Source organism: Megalobrama amblycephala, linkage group LG2, assembly GCF_018812025.1.
Source record: "Megalobrama amblycephala isolate DHTTF-2021 linkage group LG2, ASM1881202v1, whole genome shotgun sequence".
Taxonomy (NCBI): domain Eukaryota; kingdom Metazoa; phylum Chordata; class Actinopteri; order Cypriniformes; family Xenocyprididae; genus Megalobrama; species Megalobrama amblycephala.
Window position 1 is genome coordinate 19,835,970 of NC_063045.1, and position 25,847 is coordinate 19,861,816.

The following is a 25,847-nucleotide window of genomic DNA, read 5'->3' on the forward strand; positions in this document are numbered from 1 at the left end:
CTACTTCTTTCTGTCTTGCTCCCCATGTGGACACTGAGGAAAGATGGGAGAAGCTAGCGAGATATACTTCTCGCGGTAGTTGGATGTCAGTGGCGTACCTGATCTCGACCGTGAGGCGACTGCAGCAGCGCCCTCCCTCTTTCGCTCTCTCGTATTCTCTCACGCTCTCCCTTGTAAGCTCCCTGAATAAATTTTTTTTTTATCCATCGCCACACAGTTTCATTGTTCCCCTGTGCTTTGTAACTATGGCAGGCATGAAATGCACCTAAACGCAGAAAGCAGCTTCCCAGCCCCAACCTTCATACCCATCCCCTCCGCCTTCTCTCCCCCCCTCCCTCAATAATATTTATAGTGCAATCTTTTTCTCACCCCCATCTTCTTTTTAGGGATTTTTTTCCTTTTCTTTTTCACAAGTCCAATGCCATGCCCCAGCCTCCCACCCTTCCATCCCCTTTTTTTGCCCCAGCCCTCTCCCTTCGAGCTGACAGATACACTGTTCTCTCTTTCTTCGCCTTTCACCTCCCTCCGCCCGTCCTGCCGGCCCGGCACAATGCCGACGCTTTCTCCCGCGGCCGGCCGAATGCTGCCCTGAACTAACAATATCAGTGAGGCTGTCTCAATGCCAGGGAGCCCCATTGTGTGCTGCCAGAGGGGTGTTAACACCCATGTCTGGACCCAATGAATAGTATTATTGTGTCTGAGACATGCAGCTCGCCCCCTTGGTTGCACCCTGCCCCCAAACTCTAAAGCGGTCCCCCATTTTTCGGCACTTAACCCACTTTAAGACAACGTCATTGTGAGGCCTGGAAAAGTCAAGGAAATTAATCAAATTGTAGAAATTGCGCTGTACGAGTGAAATATCTAAAAAGATGCGAAACTAATGGAAAGACATTTTGTAAAATTGCTAGCGTGTTAGCCAATGTTAGCTAATGTTTTTAACGCTTTAAATGCACAGTGAGTGCATAAAGGAATGTCCTAATTTGCTTGACAACGGGCATCCAAAATCATTTGAATAATTTCAGAGAATGCCGAAACGAACACAAGAAAACATTCTCCTCGTCTGTGATGTTTACAAGTCCTGTAGCATGCTTACCACCTGTTTAAAGTCCCAGTTTTGTCCGCTGTACGGGGGAAGCATCAGCATAGGGGCTCTAAGTGCACTTGGCAGACAGTTTCTTTCAGCCTGACATCCTTAACTCAAAAAATCTCCTGCCTCAGCTTTTTTATTCCAAGGTTAGAAAGTTCACATTACTAACTGAGAGCAGATGCCAAAACATTCACCTTGCACATCTCCCTGATCAAAGCTGCGGATTGACATTTGCAATGGGCAAAATGCTGAAAGTTAAGCTAAACTTGTTTTCTCTCTCTCTCCCTCGCTGTTGTTTTGGCAGGAGTCGGAAGACGAGCGGAGAGTGGGAGTAGTGAAAGTGGTGGAGGAGTGAACCCGGAGCAGGTGAACACAGCTGCGGACCGCCATGGGCTCTCTTCCATCGGTCCCGACTCTCCGTCTTCAGGTCTCTGAGAGACGGCAGGGGCCAGCCAGGGAGCGTCGGAGTGGGCAGGCGAGGCAGCTCGCTTTCCCCGCCGGCTACCGGCTCCTCAGCAGCGAGGAGGGAGAGAAATCAATACTGAGGAGAGATGCTGCCAGGGGTCGCCCAACGCTGCCTCCAGCCATGGAGCCATGGGAGCCTGTGTGTACCGCTTTCTCTCTCTCTCAGCCCAATCTCAGTCAACTTGCATCAGCTAAAGAGAGGGCCAACAGCCTTGACGCTCTTCATGCAACACTGAGTGTGTGTGCGTGTGTGGTTCTGCCAGAGGGCCTTTCCAGGCTCGGCATCACTTGATAAAACTTTGCCTGCTGGAGAACGAGTAGAAAAAGAATGTCAAAGGTCTTTTTTCCCCAGTCTTTGATTCCTTTTTCGCTATGAGTGCACATTCCCCCTGACTGTTGTAATGAGTGCTTGACGGAGATCTCTTTTACGCTAAATCAAGAGGCCTTCTTTTTTTAGTGGTCCTCCTCCTAAGCATGCACAAAGTGCTCTACACCTGATGGGCTGGGATGAGAGAGCAGTTTGAATTCTTTTTCACCTTTTCCACCATGGTTTTACATGAATTTTTTGATGGCCGCCATTATTCGAGTGGCTTGGAAAAGGACTTGGGGAAGGGCTTGGCACTTAACTTTCCTGGGCACTTCATAATGGCTTTCACCCTTGACCATGGCACTTGATGGGTATTAATGAATTCACGGACTAATGGAGAACAGTGCGAGATGGAGCAAGTTCCAGAAAAGAGGCCGCAGGTCCTCTTCGGATATGGACGACTGAAACGTGGCCTGCACAAGATGCTAACAATTCGAAAACTGGAGTGCTGGTTGCAGTGGATAGTTCCTGTGTCCTTGGATGCTCAACAGGAACAAGTTGGATTCGGTAAGGAAAGATTTCAGTAATCTGTCATGCGTGGGTTCAGTAACATCATCTTTATGTTGTGTTCCAGTTGCTGGGGGGTGTCTCGTTTTAAGGTCCTGATTTGTGTTATGTTAATCAAACAAAGTGGCAGATGACTGTATAGATTCCCGCCACCCTGTCTCATCTCCACTGGGCAGCGCCTTCGACAAAATGGCCGCCGATGCCTGCCAGCTGTCTCCCTGCCAAGATGGCGGCACCTTAAACACTGCCCATCTGCATAATCAAGGGCCAGTATGCAGATTCAAGATAATTGCATTTGCATATGCTTATTTTCCTCGCCCGTTATTGGTGAGGCCAGTAATTCACGCCGCCTTTGAACAGGCAGGGCATATGCACATGTTTCCTTTATTGCCTGAATCCTTTTACAGTCTGTCTGCTTTATGTTAAGCTGCAGTAGCGTTCTATCATTGGAAATGGGTGAAAAATATGGCGTTAACACACACAAAGCATCTGATGCCTGTGCCATCTGTGACATCTGCGACTGGGTAGTCTAGCTACATAAATCCCTCACTCGCAGGGCCCGGTTCCAGACAGCCTCCCATAATGACCTCATTAGCATGCACAGCACTCCTCACTGTAGGCCCTGGCGCACTGCTGTGCCGTGGGACCCGACAATCCGCGCCCTTCACACAAACGCTCGCCGGGCAACATTGTGTTCCTCCTTACAATACAAAACTTCACACTTGTTTTATTACAATCATGTCACTGGAGCTGAAGATCTGAAAGGGGCTTAGGCAGTTAGCCTACATGCTCAGGGAGATGTCTGTGCACAATGTCTGTTGTTTTTTTTCAGCCAGGCTAATGAAGTAGTTGTTGGGTTGGTTCAGATTTTATTCATTTTTATTTTTATTTAATTTAAATAGATTTTAAGCTGTATGTGCTGTTTTACGAAAACACATAGGCCTAGTTTCACAGACAGGGCTTAGATTAACCCAGGATTGGGCCTTAGTTCAATTAGGGTATTAAAGTAGCTTTTATAAACGTACCCTAGAAAAAAAACATTACTGGTGTGCTTCTTGAGACAAAACAATGGCACTGACATATTCTAAGATATGCCAATACAAGTTGCTTTCGGTTTAAACAGCTCAAACATGCATTTTAGTCTGGGACTAGTTTAAGCCTCATCTGTTAAACCAGGGGATAGAGTTTAAAAACTAAACTATTTTTAGCTTGAAATTGAAGCATTTTAGTAGTAATAATTTGTACTAGATGGCAAAATGGTAAGAAATTGGACTTTACAAAAATGTACAACCCAAACCCTAAACCTTGTTAATGTAATAGGGGAAAAAAAGTATAAAAGTAGTAGCTTTTCATATGAGACAAATTATAATATCTCGTAAGAACCATTACGAGTCATAATGAAGTGTGATGACTAGTTCCTGTCTCTCCTTTTGTTTCATAGTGAAATTCTGAAATTAGGGTGTGATGACTAGTACCGTACAGCAGTAAATAGATGCATTTTTCGTAAAGACTGCTCTATGATATAAGAATGATAACGTAATGCAGAATAGAATACATAAAGAAATGTATTGCAAATTTATTAGGTGGTATTGTTTAGTTTCTATGTTGCTCAGCAACCGTAAACAACTCGACGCATTTCAACTCTTGATTGTTTCAAGCCTCTTTTTTTCAATTTTGATTAGCTTTTTTTAAAAGTAGCATATTGGATGCTAGTGATGCTAACTAGAATAACTGTGAAGCTGTCTGGAATAACCGTTTGTCTTATTGGTTGTATTGTTTGTGCTTCATAGGTGTAATATGTCTTGTGGGTGGGGTGATTTGGTTTAAATTGGGAGGAGAGGGCAGTTAAATTTTGGGGTGGGTGTGGGGTGGGGGGGCTTATGCGTCTGTCTGGACAAGTTGATGTCTAAAACGCATATTAGCAGCAGAGTGGTACGTCTGGGTCAAGCAGTCTGCGTTCGTTCCATATTTGCATATTTACAACAGCTGGGGAGCCCATATGTTTTAGCCTGAGCCAGACAAAATTATATATAGCCTGACACGCTAGCAAGGCTACCGCACCCCATGGCCCCCCTAAACAAATACACGCACTCACACATGCCGTGCCATTCGAGTTCTTCAAAACACAAAAATACCCCCCTCCCACCTGAAGAAAAAAAGGAAAACCAAAAAGCTTTTATGCTAATCGCAGCGTTAGCCATGCGTGTGAGTACACTAGTGCAATTATGCATAATTCAACGCAAAGCTAGGCTGGGAGGCTGAGTACAGTAAATCCTGTTAGTAGCCCGCAAAGGCGGGAAACGAAAGGAGGGGACGGTGGGACGAGTGTTACGCCCATTAGGTGCCAGAATAAAGGCTGGATTTTCACTAGGACCCAGCGATATGTTAACCTCCCACCCCTGTTGTACAGGTGTATACGTGTGGTGGAAGGCACAAGATTTAGGTGTCATAAGATTATTTTATTTTATTTTTAGAGACTTTCAATTAAATTATTCAATTAAACCTTTTTATTATCTGCTGTAACAGCTACATGTACCAGGCTTCAGTTGTTCTCACAACATGAAACCACACTCCTTCTGGCTGTCTTACATACCCACTCGTAAACCTTTTACACTTCTACCTTGAAGGCCTGAAAGTCTTAAAGCTTAATAACTGAGCTGAACTATCTCAAACGAGTATGGTATCCTGGCTCCAATGCTGTATCAAAATATAAAAACGACAACATAAAAAAAAAAAAAAAACCTTCCCTGCCTGTCTGCTATAAGCTTTTCTCTAATTCCTGATTAGCCTTGAAGAAAAACAGTCTGGACCGTTTTTTACATTCCACGAGTGCTATAGCATCATGTGAGAGTGTTGAGGCTCCCCTCTGTGCAGAGACCGGCTTATATGTTTAATGTTTTAATGTTAGCCGTTCCTTTAGTGCCGTCTCACCGTTATGATGGGGTTTCTATGCTCTGAGTGCCCGCTGCTTTTATTTGCTTGGTTATTGATTGAATGTGGTCCACCCACAGAAGTAATAGTTGCTAAAAGCATTTATTGGCACTGCTCAGTTCTGCCAGGGTGATATGCAGGTTTTTTTTTATTATTTGATTGTGTTCCACCTGTGATCAGACAAGTGGCTAGCCAGGCTAAAGACTCTGGGGAAAAAGGGAATCTGGAAACATGCCTGTGTATTCATTAGCATGCATATTAGCAGCTCATTTAATAATATTTTAAGCATATTTACCTTTTACCACAAAGCATTCATGGATTTTTTTGTATAATAGGTCTCTGTTTTTTGTCAAACCATTTAGCATTTAGCATGTTACCATGTTAAGCTGTATATGCAGTGTTTTAGAAAAGAAGACCTTAATAACTGATTTTGTTTGTTGCTTTTCTATTTTTTTAGCAACTTTCATGCATGAATATTAGCAGTGCATTTTATAATATTTTAAGATTTTTATTTAAATAATTTGGTATTTGTTGCATGTCAAGTAGCTGTGCATAAAAGTAGGAACTTAGTAACTGGGTTTTATGGGTTTTATGCTAAACAGCTCCCTATGTGTGTGTGTGATTAGCATGTAACAGTTAACATTTAACTTTTGTTTAAGCACTAATAAGCTATTTTTAAAATCAAGTACAATACATGCATTATCAGAAGCATCAAATTGTGCTTCATCTACACAACTTGATCCAAAAAGAGCTACTGGCCCTTTAAAAACATGCTAGCGTCAACCATGGCTGATTACAGTCTGAGGGAAAACAAGCGTTTATCCAAGTCACTGATTATGTCATTTTTAAGCCAAAACACAGCGCTGCTGTGCGGAGGGTGTGGGGGCCAGAATTATGAAGCGAGGAGTGGAGTGTGTGAAGGAGAGAGTGGGAAATGGGAATGGAGTGCTGTTTGTATGATTAAACTGTCGGCTCGGTGGCACAGGCCACGTTGAAGAGCTGGGCCTGAGATTTGACCGTAATGAAAATGCCCCCGAACTGCACCCCCACCCTTTCAAAACGTTGCTTCAGACCAGCTCGGGTCTGTCCGTACGCTGAGAAGAGAAAGGAGACGTGGAACAAGATAGACAGACAGGGAGAAAGAGAGGGAATGAGAAAGTACCGTTCCGTGGCAAATGGTTTCGAGATGTTGACAGATGTAGACAGGAAGTGTAAGGTTGGGATGAGGGCTTGAACAAGTAGACTTCAAATTGTTGCTATACCTCATATTTTGCCATTAAAGGGTTAGTTCACCCAAAAATAAAAATTCTGTCATTATTTACTCACCCTCATGTCATTCCAAACATGTATGACTCTCTTTCTTCTGTGGAACAAAGAAGATATTTTAAGGCTTTTTGTTCATACGTCAATGGGGTCCAAAATGTTGTTTGTTTCCCAATATTCGTCATAATATCTTCTCTTGTGTTCTGCAGAAGAAAGTCCTACAGGCTTAGAACGACATGAGGGTGAGTAAATAATGACGGAAGTAAAAAAAAAATGGTGAACTATCACTTTAATGTTTTGTTCACACTGCATACAAATCAAATTTGGTTTCAAATCTGATTTTTTAGGACTGATTGTCCATGCAGTCATTTTACAAATGTTGAAATCTGTTCTGTTTGATCAAGTTTTTCTTTGTTCATGTTGATCATGGCATCTTGTCATAGTGCTAAAATCATGAGGAACATGACAGAACATGAACAGGCCTTTTTGCACTTTCCTGCATGTCCAAAACCACTTGCTCGTTCACTAAATGGTAAATGTCATATCGTTAAGGAAAGACTGATGAAAAAAAAGCATATTCATAAGCAAATTTTTTATTTTATGTGATGTTAAACACATTTCACATTCTGAATGACAAAAAACTACTTGAAATCTGAGCGTTCACACAGACAAATTTTAATCAAAATTCACACCACATTTGGATCGCATTAATAAACATCAGATTTCATGTGTTTTTGGTTGTTTAGACTACATAAAACTAAACAGATTTGAGTAAGATACCACCCCCCCCAAAAAAAAGAGAAAACAACAACAACAACAAAAAAGATTTTTGCTGCTTTCTATCTGAAAAAAAGCTTAAGATGTCACATATGAGTCAAAATCTGCTCAGGGGTAATAATGGAACAACAGTTTTTGTGATTTTCAGTATTATTTACAACATGATCTGCACTTAATTAAATTACATAAAATATTTTCTTGTTATAAGAGAAATTAAAAACAACTTTGTGCATCAAAACCATTCCGTTTTTGTTAAAAAAATTAACTTTGATTTTCAAAAGTCAACAAAGCTGATTGTAACATTTTTGACAAGGCAAACATGTCAGTCTCTGAGTAGTATTTATTTTAGGCCACAAAATAAACTTCATTCCATAAAATAAGTATAATGAACTACCTCTCACGCATGTTATCACGTCTGTCAAAAACTGGAATATTAGAACAATACTCATTGGCATTAATCACTTCACTGAATACTTGCCGGCTAAGAAAAAGAAAAATATTACTTTACAATCCATCTGTTTTCAGATCCACATCATTTGAATATCACGTCATCGATGTCTGTCAAAAAATAACGTGCATAATATATGGTAGTATTTACAAGAAGCAGAGGTCCAGGGAGTGCACACATTTCCTGGAAAACCCATATCTACCGGATGTTTTGACTACGTCGTCGCTTTCGAGAAGAGGGAGCGAATGGCGGCCTGAGCGGCTTCAACATGCTGTCTGTCAGAGAAGATAACGTGCATAATATATAACGCACGTGAGTATAAATTTGTTTTTCAGTCACTGAAATTGAATCGGAATGATCAGGGAACTGAGTGAAATACTCCACACTGCATGCTAAAGAGAATAAACACGAATCTAATTCAAAAACTTTGCCGGGTTACTGAAAATCGGTCAACGTGTTGGTTTTGACAGACATTTTTTATGCACAACTACGCATTCTGATTGAAACATTGCTGATTTGATTAATTTTCTATTCTTGACTGATCTTTTTTCATAATTATGGCAATAGATGAACTGTTAAATGAGTGATCTTGAGATGAGTCCATGTAGTCATCCAATTTGAATCTCATAAGCATAGATTCGGGAACTTTTTATAAAATGTAATTTGATCACTATTTCAGTTGTTTAAAAGATAAAGGAAATTATCAAACTTTGAAAAAATGTTGTTTAATTTTCCAATAAAAGATGTAAACATTTTTACATGATTTGTTATATTAAATTACTCCATGATTTTGACTCATATAGGCCTGCTCACACCAAGGACGATAACTGCAATAGCTATAACTATAATGTTTGAATAATTGTTTTAATCCAATGGGAATAGTAAAGTCCTCATCACATCTATAACAACACAGAGGAACGATTAATTGAAGTCACTTTCAGAATGATTTTTGATTAACAGCCAATCAGAATCTACTTTAAGGAGCTCAAGCATTCAGAGTGGCAGACAATAAAACTGCAAGCACACTTCTAACTTATAATGTTAGCATTCCTTAGTGTGAACGCTAATAGTGTATCATTACATAGTTATCAGAGAAATAATGAGCACAGCAAACATTACTCTCCCCCACGGTTGAGCGTGGGAATGAGTAAAAGTGTCAAATATTCAGTCATTCGCTGGCTAGACGGCCCAGCTGCTCTATTCAGCTGCAGGTGAGGAAGGACCCTAGAGGTCAAGGTCAGAGGGGTTTGTTGTACGGTCAGATGTCTCGCTACACCCCAAAACATATTTGACTAGCAAATAAGGGGGCGCATATTACCGTGACTTCTTTTCTGCGCAAACCTACCAACCGTTTTTTTTAAATGTGTTCATTTACATGATCCTAAGCATGTTTTAATGAAGTCCACGGACATTTATTTATAGCATCGGTTGCAAGGAATCAACATTGCCACTATGCCACATTTGTTCCCGCTGTCCATCTCCTGCAGTGTAAACAATGATACCCCTTTAAGAGGAGGGCTTTTCTTCCTCTCAACATGTTTCTCCAAAGAAACCAAGTTTTTGAATAGCGGACGAAGACACCAGCCCACCCTCTGGAAGATTCCATTATTCATCTCCACCTATGCTTCATTAGCTCAGCTGAAAAAGTCCTCCCCACGCCACCCCCCCACCCCATACCGGCGTCTCAATGGACCGGTCCCCATCTTTCCCAGAGAGCCCCCTTTTCCTTGTCCTTCACCGTTCCCCCTAATCGTCTCAGCTCGCGCTGAAATCAAGCTTAGAAACGCCGCTGCTGTGAGCCTCTCCTTCCTTCCCCCCTTTCCGGCTCATTCTCTCACCTAGCTCACACACGCATGCACACACACCCACCCACTGCTTAAATCCCTATCAGCATGTCAACAAAATGTCCGCCCAGCTGGGGTTGACACTCGCTCGCCTCTAGGGCTTCACCTCCTCTTCACTGACCCCCCTCGATCCCTCGTGGTCATTTGTTCTGTCTCTAGAGCTGCTCTCCGACTCAAGTATATGATGTTAGTTTGTGTTTTAATGACGAACTGGCTCTTGCAGAATCTAGTATCTGTGCACTCTGGCGGCCATCAATATGTGGTTTTTAACCAAAATATGGCTGACATTATTCTGATAAATTATTTCAGTATTTACTAAAAAACGACTCAAATTAGACAATTATTGTTATTGTAGTGTTGTTAAAATGTTAGTGTTAGATTTTTATGAAAAAATGTATAATATATATGTATAATATTATCTTATATTTAATATTTTAAAATAATATAACTATATATTTTTAAAAAATATATATATTTTCTAATTATTTTGTTACTAAAGTCTTATGTGAACTATTAAGGACTATTAAGGAAGTATTATTATTATTAACAAAAACCACCAATACTACTACTACTAATATGTGTGTGTGTGTGTGTGTGTGTATATATATATATATATATATATATATATATAAAATATTAGGCAAGTATAAGCAGAATATTGCGTTATCTATTTATTTTTACACATGTGGATGTCCTTTTGTGTATTTATGTACAGTATGTTTATGTGCATTGTAGAAATAATTAGGCATATGGACATATTTATACCTAATCTGTCCCCTAAAATCCCTTCCATTGGTGTTACTCTGGTGTTCGGTTTATACTTAGAAATAATTTTTACTATTATTATTATTGTTGTTATTATTATATTATTTTATTTACCTGACCAAAACACTTTTTACAGTGCATGTCATGTTCATTTGCCTTTTTGTGTATTTGCATTATATTTGACTTTGCTGTTTTATAATATTCTAATGCGTTTGCCACATCCTGTCCTGCTTAGCAGCTCTTTTCTCATCTGGATTGTTCTGTTATGATTACGTAATTATGGGATTGCAGTAAGATCGTGACACTGTGGTAAATATGTGGCTGATTCTGTCGAGAAGCTGTCTGATCTGCCTGTATATTATGATTTTTTGGACACTGTCTCGCTCAGTGAAGTCTCAGCGGTGCTTAGTATCTGCCAGCGTAGCACAATTTGCATGTAAATGTATTCAGATGAAGGCAAGCAGGGAGACCACCAGCTTTGCTGAATCTTGTGTACCAGAATACAGGTGTCTGTAAAAATGAGTCGCATCCCAGCAGTAGATTATGAGAAGAAGAAAATGCCTGTATTGCCAGAACGGGTCACATAAACCCCCAATAAATCGCATCTGAAAGTAATTACATTCACCTAATGCTCTGTGATCCACACTGAATAATGAGTTTTTATGTTCATCTCACGATACGTCCATGCCGTTGTTCTGCATTTCAGACAGGCACGTTGCAGGCAGCCATAAGGAAGTATCCAGGGGTCCTCATGCTGTCAGTGGAGAGAGATGGGCAAGGGAGGGAGCGTGATGGTCTACAGTACAGTACTGGCTGTATCCGAAATCTAAAGGGAATGACTAAACAGGCAGCATTTTGTGTATGGAGCTACTTTGTAGTTGTTTCAGATAAGCTTTTAAGGGACCATAAAATCATGTCTAATGATCTTAAACAAATGAGCAAATATCAAGTGACTACAATGCTTTTGTTAATCCATAAAAAATATGAGCATTCACACTGACAAATTTGAATCTGGTTTCACACACCCTCACACACACAAACAGATTTTCACTGCTTGTTGTCGGAATATAGCTTACAATGTCATATATATGACTGAACGAGGAGAAATATAGCAGATAATGCCATAGTACAACTAGCACAGTAAACATTACTCTCCCCCACGGTTGAGCGTGGGAATGAGTAAAAGTGTCAAATATTCAGTCATTCGCTGGCTAGACGGCCCAGCTGCTCTATTCAGCTGCAGGTGAGGAAGGACCCTAGAGGTCAAGGTCAGGGGGTTTGTCTTCTTGCTACACCCTGAAACAAATTTGACTGGCAAATAGGGGCACAATTATTACTGCAACACAGGATGTAAATGGAAACCCTAGGGAAGTCTATATCCTCTCTTTCCATTTCTGTGCATTTCTGCTGTCACTGTTTTTCTTAAAGTTTTGCTTAAAGGTTGAGCTCTCTTTTATAGAGAGAGAGAGGGTCTTATTGGACACTGGCCTTGCCTGGTGTCTGTCCCTCATTCCCCTTGTTATTTATAGCCCAGCAGAATACCCGACTGAAGCAAACAGTGATCCAGTGGCTTGTATTTTAATGTCTTTCTACAACTTTTAAAAAATCATAGTGTGCACTTACTATGATAATATCATCAGATGGCAGAATTATTACTGTAATATCAAATTGAAGTTAAATTTAGTAAAAATATAATATTATTAAGTGTTAAATTTTATTACATTTTTAAATAAAGAGAATATTTTAAAAGCACTAATTATTAAATTAAAAAAATGAATACAATATATAATATTTAACATATATTTAACATCTTATCTTTAAGATATTAAATGTAAGATATTTTATTCTTTTTATTTTTATACTTTATATTTTTATTTTAAATATTTTAATATAAAGATAAATAAAAATTAAATATCTAATATTTTTACTATTTCTTAAACAGTATTTTAATCAAATGTAATTTTAGTTTTACTTTAGCGTGCATGTCAAGACAGTTCTTTCATTATAAATTTTTGTTATTTTAATAAAAAAATGAATAAGAAATATTTTAATTGAAAATATTTTTAAATAAAAGAAATTAATAAATATGTTTAGTAATATTATATTTTAATAAAATATTTATTTTAATTTGATAATAAAGTAATAATTTTGCCTTCTGATTTTGAAAATATATTTTAAAAAGCTTTATTTATTTACTATTTATTATAAAATAATGTATAAATAATGCAATTTTTATTTATATTTACTGTGCTTTTAAAATATATTAAACTATATTTAATTTTAATAGTAAATATTTAAAATATTTAATTTTTTCTTAATCATTTCAATAATAAATAAGATAACCGTTCTATTTAAATGGTCTAGTGTGTAGTGCATGAGCTCTGACACATAAATCTGTGGCACTCCAGTGGATGATGCAAGTTCAAGTCTGGCTCACAACATTTCCTGCCATTGCTGCTCCCCATCACTTCTTTTCCCCTCTCTTGACAGTATGTATCATTAGGCAAAGAGGCCTAAACTAAATGAAAACGAATGCAGGTCATTTCAGCTGAATGATTCCAGGCTCCTCCTCTTCCCTGCAGAATGATGCAACTAACCAGTTAGCAAGCCGTGTTAACCGAGCAAACCATTTTTTATTCAGTGCGCTGGACGTTTGCCAGTACGAGCGTATTTAGTGAGCATATGCTTCCTTCCTTCCATACAGGGCCTCCCTTCTGCGCCACCTTTATTTCAAACGCTGCTTCTCGTACAAACCCGATTCATGACTGAGTGATGCAGAATTAGTATGCAGCCAACAGCTTGCCTCAAATAATAGGACCCAGGAGCGGTAGCAGAAGTCCAGGGGGGTTAACCAGCGCTCTGCCCCTCACCCTCCAGTCCTGGATTCAAATCTTAATAGGACATCAGACAAGACTGTCTGAATCGAGGACTAGCCCCCCCCCCCCCCCAACACACACACACATGCACAAAATCCCTGCCTGCATCGTAGGCACCTTCCTTCTCTGTGGAGGGGGTCCCAGATGGGCGATTCCTGCCCCCATCCAAACGCTGGGTACATTAGACCATCTCCTGGCGGCTCCCAACTCCTAACCTGTTTCCTGTGGTTGCTAGCCTAGCATCAAGCTAGCTGTTTGTTTACAGAAGGAGAATTCAAATAAATCACATCGTCCCATAAAAATGTCCTGTAAAAACGTCCTGTTTCAGACCCTAGTTGGATAATGAACCTTGCATCTCTGTAGTGTAAGATGAAGGTGAAATAACTTCAGACTAGACTTTAAAAATCTTTTTAATCTTTTCTTTAATTCAGTACCATAATATTGTACATTGTGTGTGTGTGTGTGTGTGTGTGTATGTATATATATATATATATATATATATATATATATATATATATATAAACACAATTATGGCAGCCATGTTTGATTTCCATAACGCATGACTTTGTACCATGACCAAGCAGACTAGACGTTGCGCATTGATGATTACGTAGGGTCAGTCGTTGAGCTGTCTGCACCTCAATCCCCAGAGGTGATATTAAGCACCCTAGACTGGAACCAACAAGCACCCCCACCCCCACAGCCCTGAGGTCAATCCCAGTGCCCAGACAGTCCTTCCCCTGACCTCTGTCTGGCTCTAGGCTCGGGGTCAAACATCACAGCTGATAAAGTCTGCTTCCCCGCCCCTTCAACCTGCGTGCTGGTAAACACACTCATGCCATGGCGTGGCGGCGGGAGAGCAGCACACACGCAGCGTCATCCCCGCACACGTGACTCTCAGCATCCCGGCATCCCTGCCATGTCAATCAATTCTCGACCCCCCTCCCTTCTCATCCGAGTCTGCGCTCAGGCCACACCTCGTTCAGACGGCGTACAGTGAATGGCTTGACGATTCGCTAAAAGACACCTATACAAACTGTTCACGATAGGATGTTGTGATTGAAACTGGTACTAATTCTGTCATATTTTCTTGTGTCTCCTCAGGTTTTGTGGGACCACAAGAGAAACTGACTAATTCTTGATCCCGGGACCACCACAGACCATCAAGAAGAAATATTTTTCCTCTTTTTCCCCTTCTATTTATTTTTCTATTATTTAATTACTGTATATAATTGTTTTAATAAAGTTTTTGTGGGATCTCTTTCTTCATCAAGTAAGTATTTTTGGACAATAAAGGTAAGTTCATTATTTGAATAAAGATTTTTGAAATCTACAGTACAATGGACAGTTAAGGATACTGAGACTTTGAATTACTGCTAACTTGAAAATTGTACAGATAGACAGACAGACAGAGAGATAGATATGATATGATAGATAGACAGGTAGATACGACAGACAGACAGACAGACAGACAGATAGATAGATAGATAGATAGATAGATAGATAGATAGATTTCCATTTCACTAATTTGTGCCTAATTGCCTTGTATTAAAAATAGAAAATTACTTCCAATAAATTCTGGCAGAAAAAAAAAAACCTTCATTGTTATCTTTGTGATTATTTTTTTCTGTGTCTTGGATTGTTTTTGGCTCTTTTCATAAGGAACATTTTGGTGTTCTATGAGTAGTGTTCCAAAAATTAAAGTATCGTAATTAGTAATTAGATTACTCTCACAATGGCAGTAAATTATTCATAAATTATTCTCCATACTTCTACTTTTTTATCTTTTAAATTTTCCTTTCTAAAAATATATAGCCTATATAAGTTCAGAAGGTCTTCCAGGTTTGTGGAATTACACACACAGACCAGCCACTGAACACTGAGACCCACACAGCATTTGATCACTGGATTTACAGAAATCAGCTCACTTTTAAGAAGTGTTTTCTCAACATTGCAACACAGAAAGTCCGATCAACTCCTGACAAACACATTCATTATTATTTGAATTTTCACTCATTGAGTCATTTAACCATGTATTACTGTCTTTGTAAGGTTTTTGTCTTAAACATATTAAAATGTAAAAATTCACATTATTTCATATTTACATGCAATGCAATTCCCTAATTTTTTTTGTCAGCTGAACCTCATTGACCTAAGTTAGGTTAATAATAAAATTAAGTCAATAATAATAATAGTATTAAATAAAATTAAGTTCACGATTCTCTGATGTTGGTTAATGGTCACATGACATGCAGTTTTTTTTTTTTTTTTTACTTTTAGTAAGTGTTTTATTTTGATTGTTTTTATTTCAAAATTATTTATTTTAATTTAAAATTTTTATGATTTAATTACTTAACAGCTTTTCACGAACCCATCACAAACCCCAGTTTGGGAAACATATGTATTAGGTTAGATTAATGTAGTATTTAATGCACTTCATGTTTCACAAAGAATGGAATATATTTTCTTTCTCTTTGTATTTTTATATCAATATGGTACAAGATTATCCTATTCAAATCAATGTGATGCACAAGTTAGGTCAAAAGTAATCTAAAAGTAATCTGATTACATTACCTTAAATGTGTAATGTAGTGGATTACTAACTACAATTTTTGTCATGTAATTTGGAATCAGAAACCGACCAACCAACTACTTACAATTTGTAAGTAATCTACCCAGCACTTTGTACAAATCCCATATTGTTTTGTTGTGAGAATAATATTAAACACGTTTGATGAACTACTATATTACATAATTATCCCACAATGAAAATGGTCCCACATTGGTGATTAAGGTCATGATTTTCTTGACTGCGTTTAGCAATTAAAATCACACAACTTTAACATTTTTGTCAGAAACTGTTGAATTGCTATTAAACAATAATTATTGAGGTAATAAGTTATTAAATAAAGTAATTAAGTTATTGACTAATTTTCTTTCCCAACAGTGTAATATTTCTCAACCCTGTTACTGCATGATTCTGGGGTGGAATTATTTTTAAATGATATAAATTACCTATTTAATTTTTTTATTACTGCTAGAAAGTTATATATATATATATATACAGGATTCAGAAAAAAATCACACAAATCAGGATTGTAACTGTTTAGAAATGTTTTTGGTAACAGGGTTGCAAAACTTGCTAATATTTACTTTGACCTGACCTTAAATTGACAATCAGCATTTTCGGAAGATTAAACCACCTTACCAAAAAGAAAAAAAAAAAGGGGGAGATTTGAATTTCATTTTGTATCTTATTCATGGAAAGTGTCTTTTGTCAGCTATTAGGATGAACTGAGTCAGAAACAGTGAGTTTCGCTCAGCCAGAAAGTGTTCATTACCAGAAAAGGAATCCAGTTGACTCAAACACACACACACATCAGGCTTCTCCGGTGGCAGTCCTGCTTCCTATTGTTTTCCTTTAACTGTCAGCTCAAGCACTGGTCCAGTGCGCTCCAGTGCACCTACTGAAATCTGCCCCTCTTCTCAAAGCGCCTGCGGTCACCCGGCCACACTGACCCGGGATCAGGGCCAAGCCACCCTGGCCATGACTCAGCCACCAGGAGGCCAGACTTTGGCCTGAAAGAAAGCGAGAAGGAGAGATTATCCTATTCTGGGCCGGTCCGACGGAGGGTACGGTGGTATTGACCAGGAGGGGCCACCCATGGAGCGTCCATTGAGCCATGAGATGGTCTGATATACATGCTTACTGAGCATGGCAGATTCCCTTACTCTCAACGGGATAAACCCACAGTGAACAAGCCTCTTTCAGAGAGATTAGGGTGGCAGCTCTTGTCCCCTTGTTCACCCCCATCCTCTGCCCAGAGACAGGGCTCAAAAGCTCCAGTGAAACAGTTCTTGGTGGTCTGCCAAGACGTTCATTGTCTTTGCCATAAGAGGTGAGGAGTGAGTTTGGCCATGAAGTCCAGCAACCTCTGGCTGTTACGCCGTATTACGTTTAGGGTTCTTGTAACATCAGATGAGAGAAAAGAAATTGTTTATTCGTCTGCATGTTAAATACTGAATACAAACACCAAGGTATAACAATAAGAATAAATATAATTTTGATGTTTTAGTGTATTTAATTCCTGGACATGATCTCCTTTTACCTGTTAAAAAATAAGTTGAAAATGACTTTGTCATCAAATTCCCACTTTTTCTGTCACTATTTTATGAAAGTCAAAATAATGTTCAAAATTGTTTTGGAATTCACTGGATGTTGGTTCTTGTTTTAATAATAATAATAATAATAATAATAAAAATAATAATAAATATTTATATTTTATTGTCAAATGAATTATTTTTTATAAATGGTAACCATTATAAAATGTTTATTGTTGATTGTTGAAATATTTAATGTTGATCACTCTTCCTCATAACAAGATGAAAAGACACAAAGAAAAAACATTTTTACTTTGAAAATCTGTTTTACATTTTTGTCTTGACTTCTTTCATCTTTATGGTGGTTTAAAATATAAATAATTGTTATTTATCAAAACAAACGGATTTGAGAAATATTTATTTATTGGAAAAACCCATTATTTATATACAAAAGTGTTTGTTTGTAATGCAGTCTGTAATGATGATGAAAATCTCTCAAATAAATAGGTTTGAAGAAATAGGCAGATCAAAGAGTGAATGTCGATTTTGAGTTGAATTGCATAAAACTGTCAAATTATAAAATTATATATCATAAATCAGGGATAAAAAAGGGATAAAATAAACAAATACAGAAAACAACTAATGGAAAAAATACAATAGTTTTACAAACGTCAAATAATAAAGTCATTATTTAAATTTAAATGTTTTTTTTTTAGATTGAAGATTATTGTGAATGTAAATATGATATATTTTGTGCACGTCTTAAAATTGTAGCTACTTTACATTAAAAGCCAAACACACACATTACATACACAACACAAAAACCCACACGACTCCACAATACATTTTCCTAATACATTTCAAATGGATAAATAGTGTTGCGTTTTCAGTTTGAATTGCCATGTGAGAATTGCTTCGTTTGTTCTTACTACATAAATCAAACAAAATCATGACCTTAAAAACATTTCCTCCCAAGCAGATAGCATTATTGAAATTTCAGAAGTAAAATGCCCTTTGACTTTCCTGAAATAGACTTGAGAATGAACGAGGGTCAACAGTGTGTGTGCGTGTGTGTGTATGTGTGTGTGTGTGCGCGCGCGCGCGCGCGCGGGCGGGACGGGGAGGTTAGGCTACTCTGTGAACTTGAAGAGCAGTTTGTCATGCTAACCATGCTGGAGCTATTGAATTGACACACAGGGAGCAGAACTTTCACAGGACCTCGTCTTTTTTAATGCAAAACCAGTGAGACCCCGCACCCCCTGGGTTCATATATGTGTCTGTATGGCCCTCCGCTCAGTGCACTTGGGGGGCTACCATATTTTTTTCTGGGAAACTTGATCACGCTAGTTAATAATCCCTGTGCAAAGGGTTTCAGTAACTCGTTTTATAATTTACAAGTGGAATAATGAAGCACCATTGCAGATTAATGTATAGAAATACATTTCCTTTAAGCATAAGATAAGAGAGGCCACGATATATAATATCGTGCGATTAGTAACGATTACAGCGAGGTAGCGAGGCATATTTAGGCTCAGCAGGCCCCGAGTGCCTTAATTGCTTTAACAAAACATTCATATTAAAAATGTTAAGTATACTTTTTAAATAAAATGTCATTTTTATTATTTACAAATTAAATAGAATTCTGCCGCTAGAACATTGTAAAATAGATCTGCAAGATGATGTGTTATTTCGCGTCAAATCTGTATTGACCAATCAGATGTCAGGAACGGAAAGCCTAGCTAACCATAAAATTATAACGATTTATTAATTAAATACGATTGTTAAATTTATTTCAACCTGCAGTTGAACTTGAAAATATCAGATATTTTGACATTTAAAGCACGATTATTTTAGTTTCAGGGAACATTTTTATTATCAGCATTTTTTAAATAGGTAAACACCTATTGTGTTTTTGCTTTTATTCTGTTCACCTAACCAGTTTATTTGTGAATTTCTTCTGTCTGTCTCTTGATAGTACATCAAATGGCTTGTTTGAATCAAACAGCCGTGCATTTTTCGCAGTCTATAATCTTCAAATTGTAGAGGAAGGGTCACTTCAATTATGTGTCATTTATTTTCAAATCACATGAGAGAATGCAGACTTACTCTTGGAACAATAGTACGGTGACAGCATCTGATTGGCTAAGAGGAAACTCGGGCTGCACGCTTCTTCTAATGGAAGAACCAATCAGGGTTCAGTAATGCTTTGACCCTGAACGCTTTCACTGCACCACCCGCTGATAAGTAGCATCATGCTCTTTCATATGAAATTAACAAGACTGTAGAAACGCGGGAAAGGCGAAAACAGGGCTAGATGCAGGTTAGTGTGTAAGTGTAAAAATACGAGCCGTGTAAATAGAGATATTTTTTTTCCATCAGAAAATGACATTTGTATTGTGTGATAATAATTTTACGTTTTTGAGGTTTTTTTACAAGCCTTTCCATAATGTCATGTGAGGCATTTTAATGTGGCGGTAATTTATTGAAGATTCCAGAGAGTGGATGCAAAAATGGCATAATGGGACGTCGCTCACAAATAACACAGAGTGCCGCATTTGTTTTAACCTGAAGGAAGCTGATTGTGTTTTTAGGACCGTTTTCTCTTTTTGGCACTGATTTTCTGGTTGCCTTCTTCAAGCCATGTGTAAATTATTCATGCGTCATTTAAATGCATGCAAATGAGATTTCACCCCATCCCTGGGACCCTGTTCTGTAGAAACAACCGCGGGTTTGGGAAGAAAAGCAGCCTGGAAGTTGAGGAAAGACAGAAGTTTCTCATCTTTAACAATCACTGAGCTGATTAATTAACAGGCAAAGAATTCAAGATAAACTGTACGTTTCAACACACACAATATCTAAGGAGGTTTGGGGACCAAATGATTTTTATTTTGAATTTTAGATATTATTCTATATTGTATTTACATATATATGTTTTGGTATTGTTTAATTCATTTGTTAGTGTTGAAAGCCTTGTAAGAAAAAAAAAAAAAAAATCATCCTGATTTTTTTCCCCAGGAACTTATATTGACCCTCCAAAAACCTTTAAGCATGTTGAATAATATATGTATATATATATATATATATATATATATATATATATATATATATATATATATATATATATATATATAAAAATTAGGAATTTATGTTACAAGGGCACACATATTGTACTACCAAGGTCAAGTTCAGGCCAGAATCTATTTAGGGTTTTTGTCAACACATTGAATTGCTTTATAATACCGCCACCTAGTGGTAGTGGCCAAACTCACTATGATCTGACGTGTCCTTTTAGCTGGAGAAATATTAGGCTAATTAACTCTATGATATTGTAAGATCTAAAATTAGGTTAAAATTAGATGAGAATGATTTTTTACAACTACAATCATTTATCAGACTCTTTTAATACGCACAGAATTAATATCTTTGATAATCAATGTAAGGATACCTTAGCCTATGCTGCCACCTAGTGGTGTGAAAATGGGGGTTAAAGCACGTCATCATTCAGAAAATTATTTAAAAACCCAAATAAAATCTTTTTCGAGAATTAACAACTTATTAAAGCAAATTAGTGCTTCTATAAATAATTAAACTGGGAATCGTGGTAATTGCACGTATATTTGTTTGTTTCCAGTGGTAGGTAGGCTTTTTCATATTAAATTTCTGTAGCTATTTTCTATTTTCTAAAATTAATATTAATAATAATTATTATTACCAGAATTATTGTATTATTTTATGCATAATAAAATAATATATAGAGCGATAAAATAAACATATTTATTTTTATTAATTGATAATGTTTGACTATTTGTTTGTTAATCTTTTATTTTGTCAATGTCACTTGAAGACGTAACCCACGCCTTTAATAACCCCACATAATGTAAACATAAACTTAATTTAGGATAATAACTGATGAAGTTAGATTAAGATTAGCCTATTACTGCCCTCTAATTACAGGTTAATGGTTTACTACTTTGAAAAAGGGAGGAAAAAAGCTGATATTTGAACTTGCCTCTCTTGTGTTTCTTAAGAAAATGCATATTTTTATATATGTATAATTTAATACCCTAATTATGTCTTAGAAATTACATCACTAGTTAAATAGTATGGTAGCCTATTATTATTAGAAATATTCATTTTCTAAAATGTATTGGCCTGGAAATATGAGTTTGTTGATTATAATAGTATTGTGCTCCATGAGCTGTCATACCTCAAATCAACCAATAGATGTCACCGGATATCCAATCAAGCTATATGGATGGATTCTGATCCTGAGTTATTTCTTTTAGCAATATAATATAATCTCATATGGCCGACAGTTTATGTGATCGTTTTACTTCATGATAAAAATTGTAGACATTGAAATGTGAAACTAGAAAAATCATTTTTGATGATATCATACTATGGAGTCACATTAAAAATAGCCTAAAATTTAGTGTAAGTCTAAACCACAGCTGATCACGACATGAAAGTGTAGTAAACAACTTATAAACCTCTTCTAAAACTTTTCAAATGCTTTTAATATTAATACATTTTAATTTTTACGCTCTAAATAACTATAATATGTTTGTACTACTGAAAATACAAATAAAGTTTGGTTTGGAAAACAATGCGACGTCTCCCTGTTTCCGTTTGCCGGTGTTCTGCTTCCGGTCTGTCTTAAAAATCTTTTTGCAAACAGTTAACTAGAGTTTAAAATGAGCTCCGGTTCGACCTGTGCTGTATCTGGTTGCTACAACAACTCTAAAAAACTCAAGGGTTTTCAAGAAAACATCTGTATTGAACACCAGAAAATCAGGAATGAATGTCCGTGTCCGGCGCCGTATGCGTTACACTGTATGCCGGCGAAAGAGGAGAGGAAACAGGCTTGGCTTGCGGCTCTGAAATTAAAAAATCCTCCGAAGAGAGTTTATGTGTGTTCGTTTCATTTTGTCGATAAAAAGCCCACGGAGCTGCACCCGGACCCTGAGCTGTACCTGGGTCACAGCCGACCTCAACAAGGCAAACGGAAACTGATTCAGGAAGCTGACGGACTTGGTATGTTTATGAAATTCAGTCATCTTATTGATCTTTTATAAGACATGATGTATAAGACTGTTATTATGGTGTTAGTATAAGTTTGAAGATGCTTTTCACAGACGGAAGTTGCAGCGTGGTTTCTGTTACTTTTCTCAGCGCTTGTCAGGATGGACAAATTAGAGTCGTTTGTGATTAGCTACAGGACGAGTTTGTATTTAATTAATATTTTTTATTGATATTTGAACGATTTCCATTTTCACGCCAGTTATTAATATTTGAAGCTGAATAGATTAAAACAAATACTTTTTAGTATACACACGTCTACAATAAGACAAAAGTTTCATGAGAGTTTAATGAAGAGGCATTTTATTTTAATAAATTATTTTTATTTTATTTTATTTATTGAAACAACAGTAGGGGAATACAAAGACATTTGAATCTATAAAACAATTAAATCAAGATTCTGTATCTTATATCACAAATCAATCATGTTTCTTAATGAAGAGGCATTGGAGAATTCACTGTTGTGAGCCGTAGAGCGCCCCCTGTTGGAATTAATGCAGTTTGGAATGTGATGTCTATAAAACAAAATAGTTGAAAATGAATAAAATAAAAGTTATAGGATAAAGTCTGGTAAAATTGGCCAGAATATGTTGAAGTGTTCTAGAATTATGTTTAAGATTCAGTTGCAAATATCTAAATCACTGTACAATTCTTTAAAACTTTTGCCACAACGGAACTGGACATGAATCAATTTAATTTACGTGAGTGAAATTTGTATCTTGACATTTTAAATAAGACTGATTTTCAAAAGGACTCAAGTATTTTCAAATTAATGTCATTACTTGTATGGAGAAAAATATTCTGAATGCAAGTGTTTTTTTTTTGTTTTGTTTTTTTTACTAAGAAAGTCACTTAAAATCAAGATTCTTATTTACAATCACAGCAATCATAGGAAGAGGAAATTTTGGAGATATTTTTATTAATGTTTTTTTATTAAAAAATTCTAACATTTATTTATTGATTTAATTTTGAGTAATTCGCCGCTTTGTAATATTTTGGTGATTCCTTTTATTGAAACAACATTTTTGGAACAATCCAGATTATTATATTTTAATAGTTTTTTTGCTTTTGCATTTTTATAGTCATTACCTATTTTTGTTTTATAAGAAATGAACATTTTGTTTGTTGTCTGACCATTTCATTGATAAATATCCAATTTGACTGACTGTCAACAGAATACAACAGTAACTGTAGTAAACGGGTATTTAGTCAGAAACTATGGTTACCTTAGTAAATACTTGTAAGGGTGACTTTGGGGTCAAAATTAAAATGTTTGGATGCTCTTCCTCATATAAGTGCCCTCTTCATATGGGCCAGTGCGCCACTGCGCATGCGCGTTGCGGTGACTCGGGTCCATGTGTAGGCAGCAGCGAGGATCTTTATTTGGCGACCGGAGCGGCAGCGGGCAGGGCAGATAGACAGTGAGGGGATCCCCAGGATAGTTTTACACCAAAATACTAGGGTAAATAACAACAACTATACGCGTGGAGGGCCCTCAGAAGACCAATAAGCGTTTCATCTTCTCAGTAAGTTCTTATTAAGAGAGATTGAGTGATACTGGAGGCTTTCAGAGTGTTTTGACTTCACATTAGCTTTGCTAGCAACTGGACTGTTGAGTTAAACAGAGGATTTACAAACTTAACCATCAATTACATCAAATTAATTTGACAGATTCCATCTAAATATATTGATACCGATACAATGCGATATAATAATCAACTTTAGAGAAGAAACTTCTCAGTTGTTTTCTTTTTGAGGAAAATAAACTAGTCATTTAGCTCGCCTGCTAATTGGAGTTGATGAGTAAGTCAGCATTAGCTGATGTTAGCCGGGTTAGCTAACTAGTTTTGCTTCCTCAGCACTAAACTCACCGGGGTTTTATTTATTTAAGAAGTGGTTTGTTGCCACTGAGCTTTACCAAACTCAAACTCCTTTTTAAACACAAGTTAAGAAATGTTGGATTTTATCATTAGATTATCTGTCAGAAATTGATGTGTTTATGACCATTGTATTGAATTGGGGTAATGCAGAGAAGTGTTAACAGTTTAAGGGATATGGGTAGTTAAACTGACCCATTTAATCCGATATTCTCCCAGATAAGTGGGCACGTGTATTTTACTCCTTGAAAAGCCCAGTGAAACAAACTTTATTATTATTTTTTTTAAAGTTATGAAAGTATGTGTTTTATTCCTGCTCACAATTGAAACCAATGGGAATCTACAGAGTTAAAATGGCACTGTTGGTCAATAAGACCCAAGAAGTTGAAAAACAGTAAAGCATAGATACACATACTGTAAGGCAATTTAACTTTCCCTTTTGACTTAATTGAACAGTACACTGAAATCTGCAGTTTTATTAAGTTTGTCAAAATGAGTCTCTGGGTTTCCCACTGCTCACAAATGTCTGCTTACATTATGTGTTGCGATTATGATTTATATGAGACAGAGCTGTCGTAATACTATTTTAATAATAGACCCTTTAAATATATATATACCAAATGTGGTGGTGGTATCTGTGTTATGACATGTTTTACATGCTTTCTTTTCTGGACCTTTGACACAGACTTCATTTTTCAGAGAGGGCAAACTGGTCATGTGATATTTACACCAGCCATGTAGAAGTGTTCATGTGAAACCAAGGCAGTCTGAACTTTCATTTACAGTGTCCACTGCTATTAGACGTTTAAATGGGTCCAAATGGGTTAAAGATTAAGAGTCGGTCTGCTTATTATGGTCATATTAGGTTCTATCATAGTACCATTTTTAAAAATTGTTGTCTGGTTTACGCTATTAGATTTGTGGCTAATAACATGTAAGCCGTCTGTTCAGAGGTTGAGACTAAGGGCAGAGTTCAGAGTTTCACTAGTTTAGGCTAGTTGTCCTACTGTTGATATTTCATGTAGTGTATCTTAATTTGATGTTTTTGACAATATTTACAACACTACTGTTCAAAAGGTTTGGGTCAGAAAGATACATTAAATTGATCAAAAGTGACACTAAAGACATTGATAATGTTACAAAAGACTTCTGTTTCTAATAAATGCTGTTCTTTTGAACTTTCTAATCAACAAAGTATCTTGAAAAAAGGTATCACAGTTTCCTTGGAAATATTACGCTGCACATCTGCTTCAACAGTAAGAAATGTTTTTTTGAGCAGCAAATCAGCATATTAGAATGATTTCTCATGGATCATGTGACACTGAAGACTGGAGTAATGATGCTGAAAATTCAGCTTTTTATCACAGGAATAAATTACATTTCAAAATATATTAAAATAGTAAACAGTTATTTTAAATTGTAATAATATTTCACAATTTTTACAATTTTTACTTAATTTT

At 36.9% G+C, this 25,847-nt stretch overlaps 1 protein-coding gene across 5 annotated transcripts in view; it reads left to right on the plus strand.

Moving 5' to 3' along the window:
- Positions 1 to 25,847, plus strand: part of gatad2ab (GATA zinc finger domain containing 2Ab) — an 81,457-nt gene that overhangs the window by 25,757 nt on the left and 29,853 nt on the right. For 3 of the 5 annotated variants that reach the window (XM_048165379.1, XM_048165390.1, XM_048165398.1), the window contains one exon: positions 1,392 to 2,426. In XM_048165379.1, coding sequence (XP_048021336.1) covers positions 2,237 to 2,426 — 190 coding nt within the window. In that variant the 5' untranslated portion in view covers positions 1,392 to 2,236. Of the gene's footprint in view, positions 1 to 1,391; positions 2,427 to 22,059; positions 22,466 to 23,846; positions 24,037 to 25,847 lie in introns of those variants that run through there. The other 2 variants (XM_048165368.1, XM_048165417.1) reach the window with 2 other exon arrangements.